The sequence below is a fragment of the Odontesthes bonariensis genome, chromosome 19 (genome assembly GCF_027942865.1).
Source record: "Odontesthes bonariensis isolate fOdoBon6 chromosome 19, fOdoBon6.hap1, whole genome shotgun sequence".
Lineage (NCBI taxonomy): Eukaryota > Metazoa > Chordata > Actinopteri > Atheriniformes > Atherinopsidae > Odontesthes > Odontesthes bonariensis.
Window position 1 is genome coordinate 20,646,350 of NC_134524.1, and position 17,255 is coordinate 20,663,604.

A 17,255-nucleotide genomic window follows, 5' to 3' on the forward strand; every position below is an offset into this window, starting at 1 on the left:
CCACACAATAAAGTCTTCACTTGGAACCAAAGCTCTCATTCTCACTCATCACTCATTACTGTTTTCCATCTGGGTCTCCAGGGGGGGCTTTTGGGATCCTACTTGTGCTTTTTTACGCAAGATTTTTAACCTTTTGCCTTTTTATGTGAATTTTGCGTAGTCTTCAAATTTCTCTTTATGTCTAATGAACCATATTCTGCTTTTGTTTCTTGGTAGCTTTGTATTCTTTAGTGTATGTGCAAATAAGCACAAGTTACAGCAGACAAAAAGAAAAAAAAATAGACAATCTTCCGCTGAAATTTCTGTATTTAAATAGTGTATGTACCCTTTGAGTATCCAGAAGAAGAAAAAAAAATCAAAAGACAAATAAAATGTGTAACCAACAAGTAATGCTGTAAAACCCATTATTGCTGAACGCATGACTTTTTAAAAAAAAAAATTTTTTAGCTTCCCTCAGGTTTGAAAGATCATGTAGAAACAAACAGGGTTTTATGAGCTGCAGGGCTCCTGGTTACTCCTTCTTTAACTATCCGCAGCAGTGGAAATAAGCCCAAGGCTCGTTTGACATGCAAACAGTGGCGGTCCGACACTGATTTACGCCCCGGGCGAAACCCGGTGCTGGTGCCGCCCCCCTCCCCCCTCCCCCCCTCCCCCTCCCCCTCCCCCCTCTCACCCTCACTTTTTTTTTTTTTTTTTGGGATCGTTTTTTTTTTTTTTTTGTATTTTTTATTTTTTTTTTGTACCTAACCCCCCCCCCCCGCGATGCCGGCCCGGGCGCCTGCACCTCTGTGGCCGAAACGCAGTCCCGGTCCGACACTGATTTACGGCTGGCGCCCCCAACCCCCCTACTGCTCACAGAAAGACACTTCACTGTGCGTTGTGGTGGGAGCATCGGTGTAGTGTAGTGTTAGGTTAGCAGACTGACCTGTCTTTATTTCGTTCTCCGTCCGTTTTCACCCGTTTGGTCCATCACCACCTGTAATACTGTGCTGGCTCATTCTGTCTTCTTCACTTTTCCATTAGTACTATTATTGATACCACGTTCGTCGCCCTCTGGCACAGAAACACCTCCAATATCTTTCTGTCCGTATCCATCAGGAGAACGAGCCCAGTACAAATGTTTTGGTCAAAATCCTCACTTTAGGTCCACCAAAAGCATGAATATGCAGCGTAAATGTTGCCGCATCGAAATAACACGACGTTTATTTGCGTAATTAATTATTTCCATCCACACGAAATGCCATCAAACATCCTGTTTTCTGTGTTTATTTGAAAGCCGCGCGCGTTCATCCCCCTCGCTAAACATGTCCTGTTTCAGCAGTCAGGTTGCTGGGTGATTTCTACAACAGCTTCAGCCAATGATGGCCAGGCCCTGCGTAAAGCGCTTCCCCTCGCTCCATCGCATTTCTTTCCTATTGGTCAACGGAGCCCAGCTCAAAGAGAGGCTTCCTTCAAGCCATGAGGAAAAGGCTCATATGTAGTTTTTCCTGTAGAATAATCTACAGTGATCGTTTAAGAAAAAGTGCAGTTTGCAGGCGTTCCTTCAGGCAAATCACCAGGAATGCTAAGGGGTTAAGGCAGTTATGATACTTTATTGTGTCATAATGATAATGATTACACTTGACACTTTTTTTGTTATCACCCTGTGAGTGAATGAAAGGCTTGAAATCACAAATGACCGACCAAGGGGAAAAATACAATCAACAAAAGGAAAAAAAAAACATAATAATAACAGTAATAATAGTAATAGTAATAGTAATAATAATGCACTCTCATTCAAAACTATTCATTAATAATTAAAAAAAATATATATTGAATCATCCCCCCTCCCCCCTGCACAAACTCTGCACTGTGCTGCGTTGCTCACCTAACACGAGAGGTGAGAGTCTCAGGAGGGGGCGCCGAAAACAACTGTGGCCGAAACGTGTATTGATGATGTGTGATCTGAGTCTGAGTATGGCCAAGGGGAGGAGGGGAAGATGGGGGCGCCACGATTGCGCCCCCCAAAACCCCCCCCCCCAAACCCCTCTCGATCTTTTTTTTTTTTTTTACATTTTTTTTTTTACATTTTTAAAAAAAAAATTTATTTTTTTTTTCACTCCCCCGTGATGCCGCCCCCCACGCGATGCCGCCCCGGGCGCATGCCCGGTCTGCCCGCCCCTAGGACCGCCCCTGCATGCAAAGACATGCAAAGGTAACCGAAACCCAATGGTTAGTCATGTTATATCAAAAAAAAAAAAAAAGCCACAATACTGTATTGGCGGAAACGAAACTGAAACCGTTCAGGCTTCGGCAAAGGAAGAAGAGAAAAGTCGAGCTCACAGCGGAACATCGACACAGGAGCGACAGGTAGGTGCTGCGCTTATTTATTCGCGATAGGTTACACTGCCTTCTATGTGTGTAAAGGACGAGTTTTCAGCCATTGGAGGATAGGAAAATGTATATATATCTGAAATTGTATGGCTTAGATTTCTATAGTCGTAATCTGTTTCACTGGAATGCGCTAAATATTGATGCGCGTAAACATCTGTTTGTGTGACGTCGCGTTCGCAGTGGAGGGTGTAAAACTTTTAGAAAGCCCTTTTTCTGTTCCTTCTTCCTTTTCTCCGGCTCGGCTTTAAACTACATAAAAGCTGACGGCGCAAATGCCAGTAAACGTTGTCATTACGCAACCTGTCCCAAAGCTGATGCTGTAAAAGCTCATTTATTTCTGATTGGTGAGGATCTCGAGATCCAAAAAAAAAAATTCACGTTGCTAAATAGATTGTATATGGACATGGTGATACTATTTTGTGTATATATGTATTGACAGTGTGTACATGACCCTGACCCCTAAGATTAGGATGGAGTCATTTGTTCCCATAAAATACAAAAACCATGAATGAACCATCAGGCCAGAAAACAAACGCGCAAGGGCAGACGTGTGTGTCGAAAGAGTAGATTCCCTAAAGATGAGTACAGTAAGTAAATTAAGATTCAAATACCACCACACGCAAATGTGTTTGGATGAAATATAACCTGTTCTGTGACTCAACTCAGCTTTATTTATAAAGCCCTTTAAAACAGCCGTGGCTGAAACAAAGTGCTGTACATAAACCTTTTTTTTAACATATACCTTGTCTTCAAAGCTTAGTTCAACCGTCAGAAATCTGGGAGTGACCTTTGACCTTTGACAGTCATCTGAGATTGGACAAACAAATGAACAATGTCGTCAGGACTGGTTTTTTCCAGTTACGTCTCCTGGCCAAAGTTAAAATGTTTTTAAGTCGTCATGACCTCGAGAAAGCCATCCATGCCCTAATAAGTTCAAGGTCAGACTATTGCAATGCGCTTTATGTCGGCGTCTCCCAGTCTTCTCTCAGTCGCCTTCAACTTGTGCAGAACGCTGCTGCCCGTCTTTTAACCAACACCAACAGACGTGTGCACATCACTCCTGTTCTTAACTCACTGCATTGGCGTCCTTTATAGAATTGATTTTAAACTTTTAATGTTTGTTTTTAAAGCTCTTAACGGCCTCGCCCCATCATATTTATCTGAGCTTTTAACAGTCCGCAATCCTGGTAGAGCTCTGAGGTCAACAGATCAATTTCTGCTGGAACTGCCCGGGTCAGAATACAAACCCTGGGGTGACCGAGCCTTTTCTGTCGCTGCCCCCAGGCTCTGGAATAAGCTCCCCGTCTTATTTTATTTTATTTTATTTTGTTGTATTTTATTGCTTTCACTGTTCTTATATCGTTTTTATTTGTTTTTACTTATTTTTCTCTTCATTAATTACCTGCTGTAAAGCACTTTGGTACATCGTAAGGATTGTCTGTAAAGGGCTGTATAAATAAAGTACATTGACATTTACATAAATAAAAACACGAAGTAAAAGGCATAAAACATAAGAACAACGTAAAAACAATAACAATATTAAAAGAATAAAGACAATAAAACAATAACAGAAACAGTCTCATGGGGGTTAAAAGCCGGGGAATAAAAATGGATTTTAAGACGAGTTTTAAAAATGGACAGTGAAGGGGCTTGTCTGATGTGACATTTAATCTGCCAAGCCACAGCAGACGTGGACATCTCAATCCACACGGTTAAGAAAAAATGCAAGATTGCTTGTTTCACACTTATCCTCTCCTGCACACAGCAGAAATCTGACTAAAATGAATAGCAAAATGTGCCGTAAATACACTTAAAGGTCAAAGTGAGGGAGACAAACCCCAGCTGGTGGAGGCGGATGGCCACCCTTCCTGAGTCTGGTTCTGCCAGAGGTTTCTTCCTGTTCAAAGGGAGTCGTTTCTCTCCACAGTCGCCTCAGGCACGCTCAGGACGGGAGATTGGACTGAAGACAAGTTTCGATGCAATCTGTTGGTTTCCTTAGCTAGGCAATTGTTTTTGAATTGGCTCTATATGAACGAATTGGATTGTTTTATAAATAATTATGATTACAATTAATTCAATTCCAATTGGCTTGAATTGGACTTTATTATTATTATCATTAAGTGCCTTGAGATGACGTTTGTTGTATTTGGCGCTATATAAATAAAAATGAATTGAATTGACTATGGTTAGGTTTGTCAGTATAAGAATCAAAAGCAGATAAGTAAACGGAGTATATATTTGGTTTAAATGTGAATCGTATACCTATCTAGACTGGAAGGCAGCCACAGCCCCCTGCTAGAGACACACAGGTGACTGGAATTGTATTTTAAAATTGTAGAAGAAGAATAAAAAAAAACATGTTTGTCATGCGGTTGAAAGGCTCAGCAACATTAGTTCTTGGAGAATTTGTTTTTGTTTTTCCCCAACGGTCAGAAACCATTAAGAATACACATACTAATAGTGTGTATGAGATCAAACAACATATGTCCAACAAGGATTTTAGCAAACTTAAGCAAAAAGGTGGAATCAGAGTTGTTGTTTTTTTCTTTTTTCAAAAAAAAAATAATTATTTTCCTGAGGGACTGCTTACTGTGTCAGGCTGTGAAAGCAGCTGTTCTTAGAGAACCGAAAAAAAAACACCATTTTATTGGCTGGACGGCTTGAGTGTATACCCTTGCATCTATGCTTATTTGCCTTAGGCACTTAGTCCAGGTATACTCCCTCGCCAAACATGGATCACAGCCAGTCGCTGACAGAAGTTCACCTCAGCTGCTCTCAGGTGTGTCAGTGCAGGAAGGAAAAACCAGCTTACCTTGGCTCTGGTACAGTGTCTGCGTTAAGCCAACAGAAGTTTTAATGCACATGTATTGGGAGTTTTTCTTCTCATGCTGATGCCTAATTCAGTTCATTACGCACAGATGTCAACCTAATCATAAAACCCCATTTTGTCGAACACTGTGTAAAATGTTAATAAAAACAGTGCAGTGGTTTCAAATCTCATGAACCAATATCGTATTTCACAACCAAAGAGACAAGACGTATCAAATGTTTCAACTGAGAAATGAAAAACATCAGCTCATCTTTAAATTGATGGCAGAGACGCATGCAAAGAAGTTGGGACGGGTGCAGTGAAGTGCTGGAACTCTAAGTGGTGCTAAGAGGAAACAACTGAAGGAGCCTGTTGCAACTAATTAGGTTCATTGGCAAAAGTTCCCTTTCATTATTGGATTTAAAAAGAGCACTTTGGAGAGGCAGAGTCTCTCAGAAGTAAATATGAGCAGAAGTTCAAACGTCAGCAACATGTTATCAAAAATATTATTTTCATTTTTAACATTTGAGAGATATATTTTTATCGTTTTATTTGTTTTAAAACAACAGATGCTCTTATCTAGGACTTTTTTTTCCAGGAAAGGCCTTTCATATATCAGCAAAACCATGATAAACCCCACACCGCATGTATTACAACAGCATGGCTGCATAGTAGAAGAGTCCGGGTGCTGGACTGGCCTGCCTTAAGTTCAGACCTTTCGCCTAAACACTCATGAAACAAAATACGACAAAAAAGACTGTTGAGCAGATAGAAACCTATACCAGACAGTGTACAGTATACTGTGCGAAATTTATTGAGATAACCTGTGTACATTCAACTCATCTCATTATGCCAGCTGATATTATTGATCTAAGTGATACTCTTTATTATTTTTCTTTGATGTGATCAACACTGACACCCACCGTAGCTTCATTTAAATGCTTCCTGGTTGCGTTTGGTAACTGCCGGATAGCCCATACTGTACAATACACACTGTGCCACTAGAGGGCAACTCATCACTGCCCTACACATGCAGGTTGTCATCACATCAATCAACATTGATTTGAAAGTAATGAAATTGCTCAGGATAGGAAATACATTTATCGTGACATTCCACTGCAGATGTAACCGCTGTGTAGATGTAACAACATAAGCAGGAGATTTGTCAACCCTCTTCATATTTCAGCATCTTCTCAAACTTTATTTAACAGGAGCCTTTAGACTAGCCTCAGCAACAGGAGTCAAGAAAGCGGAGTCGAGAAAAAAGGTAAACACTGGTTAAACAGCTTGTGACTGTTGGGGCACCTCGTGCATTTTTTTAACTACATCATATACACTTACATCCTCCCCAGATATTTAACATGAGCCTCCAGGTTTGCTACTGTGGCTGGTCCAAAGTGACGACCTACCATGGCCTGAGAACCCACCAGGGAAAAATGGGATGTACACCCAAGGGAATGAGGATCCCCGAGGGTGAAACATTCGGTTATCTTCCTAGGATAACTTACTCGCCTGCTCCAATCAAACTCGAAGAGCCTTTGGTGGATATCTTCAAGAGTCCAGGAAAGTCTTGTAAGTGCTGCACAACCTTTTCTGCTGTTTTTTTTTATGCTGCAGGTGGGCCAGTCCAACACCTGGACTCTTCTACTACAAAGCCATGCTGTTGTAATAGATGCAGTGTGTGGTTTGGCATTGCCTTGCTGAAATGTGCAAGGCCTTTCTTGACTAGTCTGGATGGGAGCATATGTTGCTATAAAACAAAGACAATGTAATATTCAGTAATATTCAAGTTTTTGAATTTTATGGTGGGGTACATTATTCTGAAATTGCTCCACAATCATATAATTTCCCTTTGGAATAAATAAAGTCTTTTTTTTCATCCAATATAGATAATAATAGATACAGATTGATGAATTTTTACCATCGTAACTTTTTTGAGACTTTTGCTGCCATCGAATTCAAAGTGAGCTGACATTTTTCATGAAATATTAAAATGCCTCAGTTTCAATATTTGACTCTTTCTATTTTCTATTGTAAACTAATATTGTTTTTTTTTTTAGCTCTGCAGCACACTGCATTTTGTTTTTATTTGCATTTTACGCAGCATCCCAACCTTTTTTTGGAATGGGGTTTGATTTTTAATTTTTAATTTTTTTTCAACTTAAAAAGCCACATCAAATTGGATTCTTCCATTATGTCTCAAACAGACTATTCGCCAGCAGACAAGAGCCTGCAGGTTTGCCACTGTGGCTGGTCCAAAGTTACAAATTACCATGGCCTGAGAACTCACCAGGGTAAGATGGGATGCACACCAATAGGAATGAGGATCCCTGAGAGTGAACAGTACCGCTGGGGAAATAAGTGGGAGGACTATCATCAAAAGGACAATGGACCATTTGTCAGCATACAAGACAAGGATGAGGTATCACAAACAGCAATAAGATTCAAAGAGACTCGTCAGTTTGACTGAATAATGTGAGAGTTGTTTCCACATGTTAACCTATCTTCCACCTCTCTCTGACAGAAAGCGCTCATGCCTCCAAACTTCATCACCCAAGCGAGTCTTGCAGCCAGTCGAGCTTCAGCGATGGATTTATTCCAATCGTGTATGCAGCGGGATTTAAGCTTATTCCTGACAGAAACCAAGACGAAGAAAATGAAAACACTTTATTTGACAGTGAACCCTCCTCTTTCCCTACAGCGGTTAAAACTGAGCAGCAAGACGTTGACTTGGACAGAAGCAAGCGTGCACTTGGTTTTACTTTGGGAGCGCAGGTACGACAGATTTCTTGTTGTGGAGAAAGACATGTTTGCCCAAATACACTGCACCCAAGAGAATTTGACTTTTTTTGGGCTGTAATTTCCATCCTTTTTTTTTTTGTTGTTGTATTTTTGCAACATGTTTTAAAACAAATTCAATTGTTGCGGAGCTCTAAAATCTAATTCGTCCACTTTTCTCTTGCAGGCCAGTGTGATGCCGCCGTCACAGATCTTTTTTACCCAAATGAATCCTGTAGCCATGCAAACCCCAGTAAAGGATGCATACAAACCATGTAAGCTTTATACGTGCTTTTGATTCACAACAGGACTAAAACAAGAGTAACCTGTAAAGACCTGTAAACCGTCTTATTCTTCTACAGTTTTTGAGTCTCCAATTTTCTCACATCAAACCCTCGCTAAGCCCTCCGACAAAGCGCGTCGAGTGCTGGACTTCTCCGCTGGAGTAGGTGTAAGTGCAGTAGATTTTTGTAGACTTAAAACTGTTTAAATAAGTGTGTTTGCTGAAATCTGAATTAGCCTATTTGAGTTGTTTTTAGGAGATAGAAACACTTAGGGTCTGGTTGAAGGTTCCCGACTGAATAAAATGACCCCGAAGTATCAAAGGAGCCGCCATGAAAAGAGTTGGTGGAATTCTCTAAATGCTAAGGCGATGAGGCTCAGCGCTTTCTTTTTTAACTCCCTGAACTCCTTTCCGAAACAAAAGGAGATCATTTTGTCCCATAGTTCCTTGTGGCTGCAACAAAGAAATGCTTGATTATTTATTTTGCAGCCTGTGACTGTATCTTTCACTTTTCTCCCTTTTGAAATGAGTTTTTACTACCAACCTTTATCATAAAGTAATATTTATATCTTTTGCATGTACCATCTATACTAACATAGTCTATATATAATGAGGCCTCGACAAGACTGCAAGCAGAGATTGTCCTATATTTCCCACATACTGAAGAAAATGAGAGAAGTTAAAGCTAAAGTCGTAGCGGTTGTATGTAATGTGTGTGAAGCAACGTGGTAAAATTGGAAAAGATGACGTATCTAAAGCACTTTTTGTAGAACAATCACGAAACAGCTTTAGTTTCGGTGCTGCAGATCCACGTCACAGCTTAGTGTGGATGGACTCTCATTGCGATGCGGTTGTCTTTTAAGTAAGTTCTTAACAATTTCTTTCACCAACGTTCCTTGACCTCATGACATCTTCCAATCAGGTCAAAGAAAAGACCTGAGGAAACTTCATTTTTCGACTATACCCATAGACTTAAAGGGATAGTTCGCCTCTTTTGACATGAAGCTGTATGACATGCCATACTAGCAATATCGTTTATGAACATTGACTTAACCCCCGCTGCGTCCTGTGAGCCGAATTCCAGCCTCGTTTTGGTGTTGACGAAAGTAGTCCGGCTAGTTGGAAGGGGCCACAAAAACAAAGCGTTTTGCTTCTCAAAACAAAATGCGTTCAAAAGAGTAATACATTTGCATCACAAAATTGTTCTCCAGGAAAAAATCAGACCTCACAATCGCTTGGCGCTATTTTCTCTCCCTTCTTATCACTGTGTGCTGCCGCCTGCCGATAGCCGCGCCTGTTTCATGGTGTAGACCGTGCAGACCGAAGTGCAGACCAAGCAATCCCCTGCTTCCGAGCAGTAGGGGGTAAGTCAATGTTCATGCACGATATTGCTAGTATGGGATGTCATACAGCTTCATGTCAAAATAATCCAAAGTGGGCAATTCATTTAAGATTTTGTGGGCTCTAGCAGCCTTTATTCACAGAGGAGAGAGGATAGGAAAGTGGGCAAAGAGATATAGTGACATGACAGCAGAGGACCATGGGCCAGGACTGACCCTAAGCCGACTGTGATGAAGACCTTCAGCCCCTGTACATGCAGGGCCCGCTCAACCACACATCATATTTCTGCCAAAAGCTTCTGCTACGAAGTCTACTAGGTCTCACAGAGCTCCATTTCAGGTGGCGCTTCACCAAAAGGACTCTGGTGCTGCGACTTAAAAGGGGTTCAAACAAAATTACCCCAGTAGATAGCATTGTTTTGCCCCATGAAAAGGGTTCTGTTTCACGCACTGGTCAAAATTGTCCAACATCAGAGCCAGTGAAACAGTAGTCCCCCCTTGTGCCAAACTGCCATTAACTTTTATGTGCTTTCACATTAAGTGAGAGTAAATTCATGAGCTGATTTTGTCATTCATACCACACTGCTATCAGAAGAATGCAGAAGGGAGGACCTACAGTAAAAGCAGGACATTATGATTGCATGAGGCAGAAAAAATGGTGCAATTTGATTCAAGTTGCTGAATGCACAAAAGTTGGTGCACCAAAAAGACAGGAAATGCAAAAGGCCAAAACAAAAGAAAATCCAAAGTGGGAAACAGAAGTCATTAAGAAACAAACAGGCTGGAAAGGGGAAAAAAGGTAGATTAAAACGAGCAGAGACGACAACTTCCTGTGAATCACTTATCTTTTATTTTTGTTTCTGTTTTCTTTTTTTCCTGCTTTTCTGCAACAAAAAAGCTGTTTAGACATTAATGGATCCAAATGAAAAGCCTTACTGTTGGTTTCTCATTATTTTTATCATATGTTTGACCTCATGCCTTTTTGATTTAGGAACAACAACTATGGGAGCCTTCAACAACCACAGCTCAGGAAACAGTGAATTATCTAAAAGAGAAAAAAAAGGAAGAAGAAAGGGAGGCCGAAAAACAGCTACAGGTAATACAAGATTAATGGCACAGTGTATGTTTTTAGCCAAAACCAGCTAAGCAAAAGCGATAGCAAGCAGTTTTCCATGCTATTTGTGTATTGGATGGTTCAACATTTGGTTGTGTGACCCTGAATAACTCGCAAGTCATGAGATGTAACAGATGTTCTGCTTTTAGTTTTTTGCTACTTCCCACCACATTGTCCTGATAAACCTACTACCTTTCAAAATTTTGAGAAGATAAGCTAAATGTGCTCAAAGTGGCCTGCTGTTAATTCACAGTTCCTTTCGCAAATTCATCGCCTTGGAATTTGCTACAGCATGAGTCAGGCTAAGACTCGCAATGTATGACTTTCTCAAAAGGCTGTTTTGTTTTCTGTATTAATTAGCAAGTACTAACCTGCTGTAATGCTTATCTAGGATTGTCATTGGGCTATTTTCCCTTTTTGAATATCCAAAAGTAAGCATTGTTTATGTGTGTTGTGACATCAGAATGCTGGCGGTGGCTTCAAGCCCTAAATACAGCAATGCTTACACTTTGTATAAACCGACTTAGCTGCTGGCATTCATTTTATTGTTTCTTTCACTTATACATTATGCCTTCTCTCAAGGCAAGAAAGGACAGGATGAGGGCCGATTTACAGCAGAAAATTCACACCAGAGAGCAAAAAAAGGTTGAAGTCAGATCATCTGTAAAAACCTGCGAGGTAAGCTGTAGAGTCTTTTCCACTTAATGATTTTGGTGTTGAGATATTTTTGACTCCATCGCTCTTCTCAGGGCTTTTTGGAAGCCGAGTGGCTGGAGATATATAATGCGTTCTCAGAGGTGATGAGAGTTGTGGATGATGCTCGGAGGAAAGCCCTTGAGCCTTTGGAGAAGAGGTCGGTCCCATGCGGCTCCATGACAGGTATTACAGTGCATTGTTTTATGGAAACTAAAAGTCAAATGTGCTCTGTTATTTCTAGGAAACAGAAAATGAAGAGAGAAGCACAAGACCTGGAGCAAAAGCTGCAGAGAGAAATTGACCGACTGAAAGAAAGCATGAATGAGTTGGACAATAAGCCAGACTTGAAGGTGAGACAGCCCTATAGCATCAAGCCGTTCTGCCATTGACACGTTTTGTTCACTTTTCCAGCTTCATGCATTTTGCCCACTTGTGTCTTCCATGTGATTCATTACAATGGATCTTGTATACTGTCAGTAATACACCTCCTCCCTGTCCATACACAGGTCCCTGGCTTGGGTGAACCTTCAGATTGGAAAAATGTAAGTGTTGACACGTCATTGTCCTTTGGTACCCTGAGAGTTACAACTTCTACCATGGTGAAAGAGATCCAGCAGAAACTAGAAAACCTCTCTTCACTTGGTGAGTCCTTTCATCTGTTATTCTTATATTTTAGTCTTTTTTTAAATTTTTCGATTGAAGTCTGTCTTCAGTGTGTTGCCACTTAAGTTTAAAAGCATATCTCTTTTCACAGAGATCAAGAGGATTCCAACATTTGAAGGTGCGTATACGATTGTATGTATATTGTGTCAATGCTCAGAAAAAAAGACGGTGAATCAATAGGCATTTATGTAAAAGCTGGGGAGACTTTGGTGACTTTTGTATTTGGTTCCTTTTATTTGTTTATTTTATGTCTGTTTGTTAGAATGGTTAATAAAAAAGTTATGGTAAGATTTGAATGAAAAACTTTCCCAGACATGGGGAGTAGACCTGGAAGGCATTTTGTTTTAATGTTCATTTAGATTATGATTACACAAGATAATACTGTTTCACTTCCTTTTCTTCTTGATAATTTCTGAAGAAATGAAAGTGTTGAACGAGCTAAAAAATCTTTCTATTGACACATAAAAACAGTTGCCAATGGCATCTCCACAATACGCCTGCGGACACAAAAATATAATACGTATAAAGTTAATGTTAAATACAGTTTATTCTTGGTGAATAAAAACATGTGAATCATAAGTTGGCTACATCACATTCTACATAACCTGGCTCTGAAGTGGCAACAGCATTGAAAAGACATTGCTTGAAAATCATTGGTTCTACTGTCATGAGAAATAATACTTCAAATTCAATACATATTCTTAATTTACAGTTTTCATTTATTTTCCCTTTAGCGGTTACTCCTTTTTCAGTTTAAAAAAGTTAAAAGTTGGCTTATTTTGCTTAATGTGCCAAAACTCTACCTGATTTAAATTCCACTGATTTCATTTAAAGTAGTCCCTGCTCCCAGTGGTCCTGTCATGATTATCGGTCTTCCTAGAAATCTTTTCCTAGCGACTTGCAGGTGCACATTTGCTAACCTCAGATTTAGTTGTTAATCTAACTATTCCTTCATGTGAATAACAATCGTCCGACCAGGCGGCGCTGTTCAGTGGAATCACCTTTAGTCTCTGAGACCAAAAACAGACGTGTCAAGTCAAGAGCGCACCAAAGCCATGCTTGATTACTTCAATTACTTGACTTCTTTCAATCAAGCACATTGAATTAGCTTCTCGGGATCAGACCGCTGAATGTGAAGTTTACAAATACACACCTGCAAGTGATCACAATGCATTTCCAGGTGTTTGGAGTGTGGCAGGTGCACTGGGAGCAGTTGATTACGGCACAAGGTTGACTGTTTCAAAAATGGTAACAACTAACTTTTGACCAGGTATTTGATTTTTATAGGTGCAGTCTTGGAACATGAAAGTGTTTTCCCCAATATTCTGATACGTTCTTCGATGCTTACACTTAATGTGAGAGTACTCTCTCACGATTCTCAACCCTTTAACTGTTCAACTGTTTTTTTTGTTGTTGTTTTTTTGTCTGGTCACAGTGGACGTCAAGCTGGACTCGGCCACCGCTCATCAGTGCCTTGTTCTTTCTGGTGACTTGAAGACCGTGCAAGACGGTGGAGAGAAACCAAAAGTTCCCGATGCCCCTGAGAGCTTTGATGTGTTCGGCAGCGTCCTGGGGCTAAACAGCCTCACCTCTGGAAAGTCATACTGGGAGGTCGAGGTCAACAACAAAACCGGGTGGGATCTGGGTGTGGCACGACGCAGTGCAAATCGCAAGGGGGTTCTCGACGTTAACACAGAGAACGGTTACTGGGTGGCTGTGCATTATGGAGGCAAAAAATACGCAGCCCTGACCGTACCACCAGTCAGCCTGCCTCTGAGAGTGAAACCTCAGAAAGTGGGGGTGTTTGTAGACCACGACGAAGGCCTCGTGTCCTTCTATGATGTGAAAACTCAATCTCACATTTACTCATTTACTGAGTGTTCATTCGGTGGTGAGATTGTTCCGTACTTCAGCCCACATCTTAAAGAAAATGGTAGAAATGCCGATCCTCTGATTATCTCTGCCGTGCGAAAGCAGTAGTGGTTCTCTGAGATGTGTGGCACTGGTGTGCTGAATGCACAGAACACACTACTGGGTGCACAGGAAGAGTTTACTTTTTCATATCTTAGCAGTTTTTGCATTAGAGATCCTTTTTCCCATTCCTTTGTTTCTATTAATCGTACACAGATGGTCATGTTTTGATTAAGATACCAGCTTTGAATGTTCAGCTCAAGAAATAATCTAGAAACATCATGCGACTTTTTAAGCCCAAGATTGATTGAATAAGATATTTTCATGAACACTATATGAACTATAGCTTTAACACCATAACAATTTGTGATATGTTAGACATACAGTCTGTAGTGTGATTACATACCTACAAATTATAGGTTTTGCCGTCCTTTTTATGTTATATTTGTCAAGCTTTTTTTTCATCACTCATTCTCTAAACAGCTTAAATCAATGTACTGCAGCCCTAATATTCTTAATAAAACTTAATTCGTTATCCCCTCAGTTAATATCAGGTGTCCAGGTTCTATAGCAGCAAAGCAGCTCTAAATCACAATTGTGTAGTGCTCTCAACACTGACGGCATAATTCACTTTCTTATATGTGTTCTGTTATCTGTTATGTTGTTGGTTCATCGTCTTTAATGTTATGATGCATTTAATAGTTGCGGTCTCTTTAAGAGATCCGGTGACGTTTCATGATAACAGCTGTTCTGTTGATGCGCGAGCTGTCAGTTGGAACTGTGAGTTTTTGTCAGTTGGAACTGTCAGTTTTTGTCAGTTAATAAACGCGACTCACAGAGTCTTAATGTGAGAAGTTTTCGGCTCATCTTTTCGCCTAAAGGCAACTTCCACACTGGTGACCCCGACGTGATATAGACTGCCTCTCCCGTGCTGTTGCGGGGGCGGTCCACCTCGGTTTGGACTACGGCAGCATGGCAACGGAGCAGGCCACAGACCCGGACGTGCAGGCTTGCCGTTCATCCGCTACTGGGCTGCAGCTTCAGGATGTGGCATTCGACAACGCTGGCACCACTCTGCTTTGCGACATCTCTATGGGCTCCCCTAGGCCTGTTGTGCCTGCGAAGTGGAGGCGGCCTGTTTTCGACGCCATCCATAGCCTCTCACACCCCGGAACCAAGGCCTCACAACGGCTGGTGGCAGCAAAGTTTGTGTGGCACGGACTTAAAAAGGACGTGAGGGACTGGGCGAACACCTGTGTAGAGTGCCAAAGTACACCGCCACACCAAAGCGCCACTGGAACAATTTTAAGTGCCTGAACGACGTTTCGACCACGTCAACATCGACCTGGTTGGCCCACTTCCACCCTCGCAGGGTTACACTCATGTACTCACTATGGTCGACAGGACCACACGGTGGGCAGAGGCTGTTCCACTGTCATCCATAACATCAGCGGACGTGGCACGGGCATTTATTGGCACCTGGGTGTCCCGTTTTGGCGCCCCTTCAGACATCTCCTCAGACCGTGGCGCTCAGTTTACTTCCGAGCTTTGGAACGCTGTCGCAGGGAGCTTGGGAGTTAAACTCCACCGCACCACGGCCTACCACCCCCAGAGCAATGGCCTCTGTGAACGATTTCACAGGTCCATGAAAGCCTCCCTGCGTGCCAGCCTGAAGGACAGTTCCTGGGCTGACAAGCTCCCATGGGTCATGCTGGGCATCAGGACAGTACCGAAGGAAGACCTCCAGGCCTCCTCCGCAGAGCTGGTCTACGGTCAGCCACTGCGGGTCCCCGGGGATTTCGTCCCCAGCACCACGACCCCTTGGTCAGCCACACTCCAGCGCTCCAGCCTGTTAGACAATGCCAAGCTGTTTGCTCCACTTGCTACCTCCTGCCATGGTCTACCAAACTCTCACGTCCCCAGTGGCCTACAGTCTGCTGGGTATGTTTTCATTCGTGTGGATGGGCACCGCGGACCTCTCCGTCCGCCTTACGAGGGCCCTTTCCGTGTTGTGGAAACTGGGGACAAGCACTTTGTGGTGGACATTGGGGGCAAACCGGAGTGTATTTCTGTGGACCGCCTTAAACCAGCTCACCTTGATCTGGCCAGGCCAGTTGAGTTGGCGCAGCCCCCAAAACGGGGACGGCCTCTGACTAGGCCCCCCCTTTCCGTTCCTCCTGCCCCTCGACCATGCCGCAGGGGAGCCCCACAGACAGCCACTGAGGGGGCGGTTCCGCACTCTCAAATTCGGCGGAGCCGCACTGGACGTTTGATTCGCCCCCCACGCCGTTGATATTTTTTTATCAGGTTTTCTGTTAGAGTGAATTCTGGGGGGGCATGTGTAGTGCTCTCAACACTGACGGCATAATTCACTTTCTTATATGTGTTCTGTTATCTGTTATGTTGTTGGTTCATCGTCTTTAATGTTATGATGCATTTAATAGTTGCGGTCTCTTTAAGAGATCCGGTGACGTTTCATGATAACAGCTGTTCTGTTGATGCGCGAGCTGTCAGTTGGAACTGTGAGTTTTTGTCAGTTAATAAACGCGACTCACACAGTCTTAATGTGAGAAGTTTTCGGCTCATCTTTTCGCCTAAAGGCAACTTCCACAATAGTGCTTCTTCTTACGGATGAGATTTTAGTGCTGATTTTTAGTGCCTTATTGCTCCAAATGTAGCATTGTTATGTTTTGCCAAAAAGGTGCACTTGTTGTCTCTGTCAGCAGAGGAATCTTGGGAAACACCATGTTATTTATTTGATTATTTTTTTACTTCTTTCTCAGTTGTTGCCCACATGGTTTTTCTCTTCTTTATTGCCATTTTTTTCAGTGTCTGTATATTGTGAGCTCACTTGCATAGGTTAAAGGAAGATGCAGAGATTTCTGTTCGTATTTTCCATATTGTTACCACTTGGTTCCATTTTTTGCAAAAAAATAAAATAAAACCTCTTTCAAAAAATGCCTCACCTAGGGAGATTAGCAACAGTCCTGAATTTCTTCCATTTGTTGAATATTTGTCTTATCGAAGATTAAACCTTAAGAAATGGAGCATACCTTGGGGCCTAGACCCAAAACTTAAATCATACACTTTAATAAAAAGTCACATTCACAAAGTGCAACTGTGTTTGCCCAAATTCAGGCCAGATTTTAGGAATAATCAAAGAAAATGTTTTTCTTTTTCCAGGGGTTGACTAACTTCTTTCTTTTTTGAGCAACTGTATATGATTTGCCCTCACACTCTGTTTAGATACAATGTTTAGCATTCGTGCGCAAAAGCTATTTCTTTTTA

At 41.8% G+C, this 17,255-nt stretch overlaps 1 protein-coding gene across 2 annotated transcripts; it reads left to right on the forward strand.

The window, feature by feature from the left end:
* Window positions 1-2,169: 2,169 nt before the first annotated feature.
* Window positions 2,170-16,272, forward strand: LOC142369378 (uncharacterized). Of its 2 annotated transcripts, XM_075451738.1 has the most exons (15): window positions 2,170-2,349; window positions 6,394-6,449; window positions 6,535-6,754; window positions 7,390-7,604; window positions 7,707-7,788; window positions 7,884-7,957; window positions 8,148-8,235; window positions 8,323-8,411; window positions 10,575-10,679; window positions 11,280-11,375; window positions 11,447-11,550; window positions 11,635-11,743; window positions 11,900-12,035; window positions 12,148-12,174; window positions 13,492-16,272. In XM_075451738.1, the coding sequence occupies exons 3-15, from the start codon at window positions 6,544-6,546 to the stop codon at window positions 14,034-14,036; spliced, it is 1,881 nt and encodes a 626-aa protein (XP_075307853.1). In that variant the 5' UTR covers window positions 2,170-2,349; window positions 6,394-6,449; window positions 6,535-6,543; the 3' UTR covers window positions 14,037-16,272. The 2 variants fall into 2 exon arrangements, with proteins under 2 accessions (XP_075307853.1, XP_075307854.1); XM_075451739.1 differs by lacking the exons at window positions 6,394-6,449; window positions 6,535-6,754.
* Window positions 16,273-17,255: the final 983 nt, after the last annotated feature.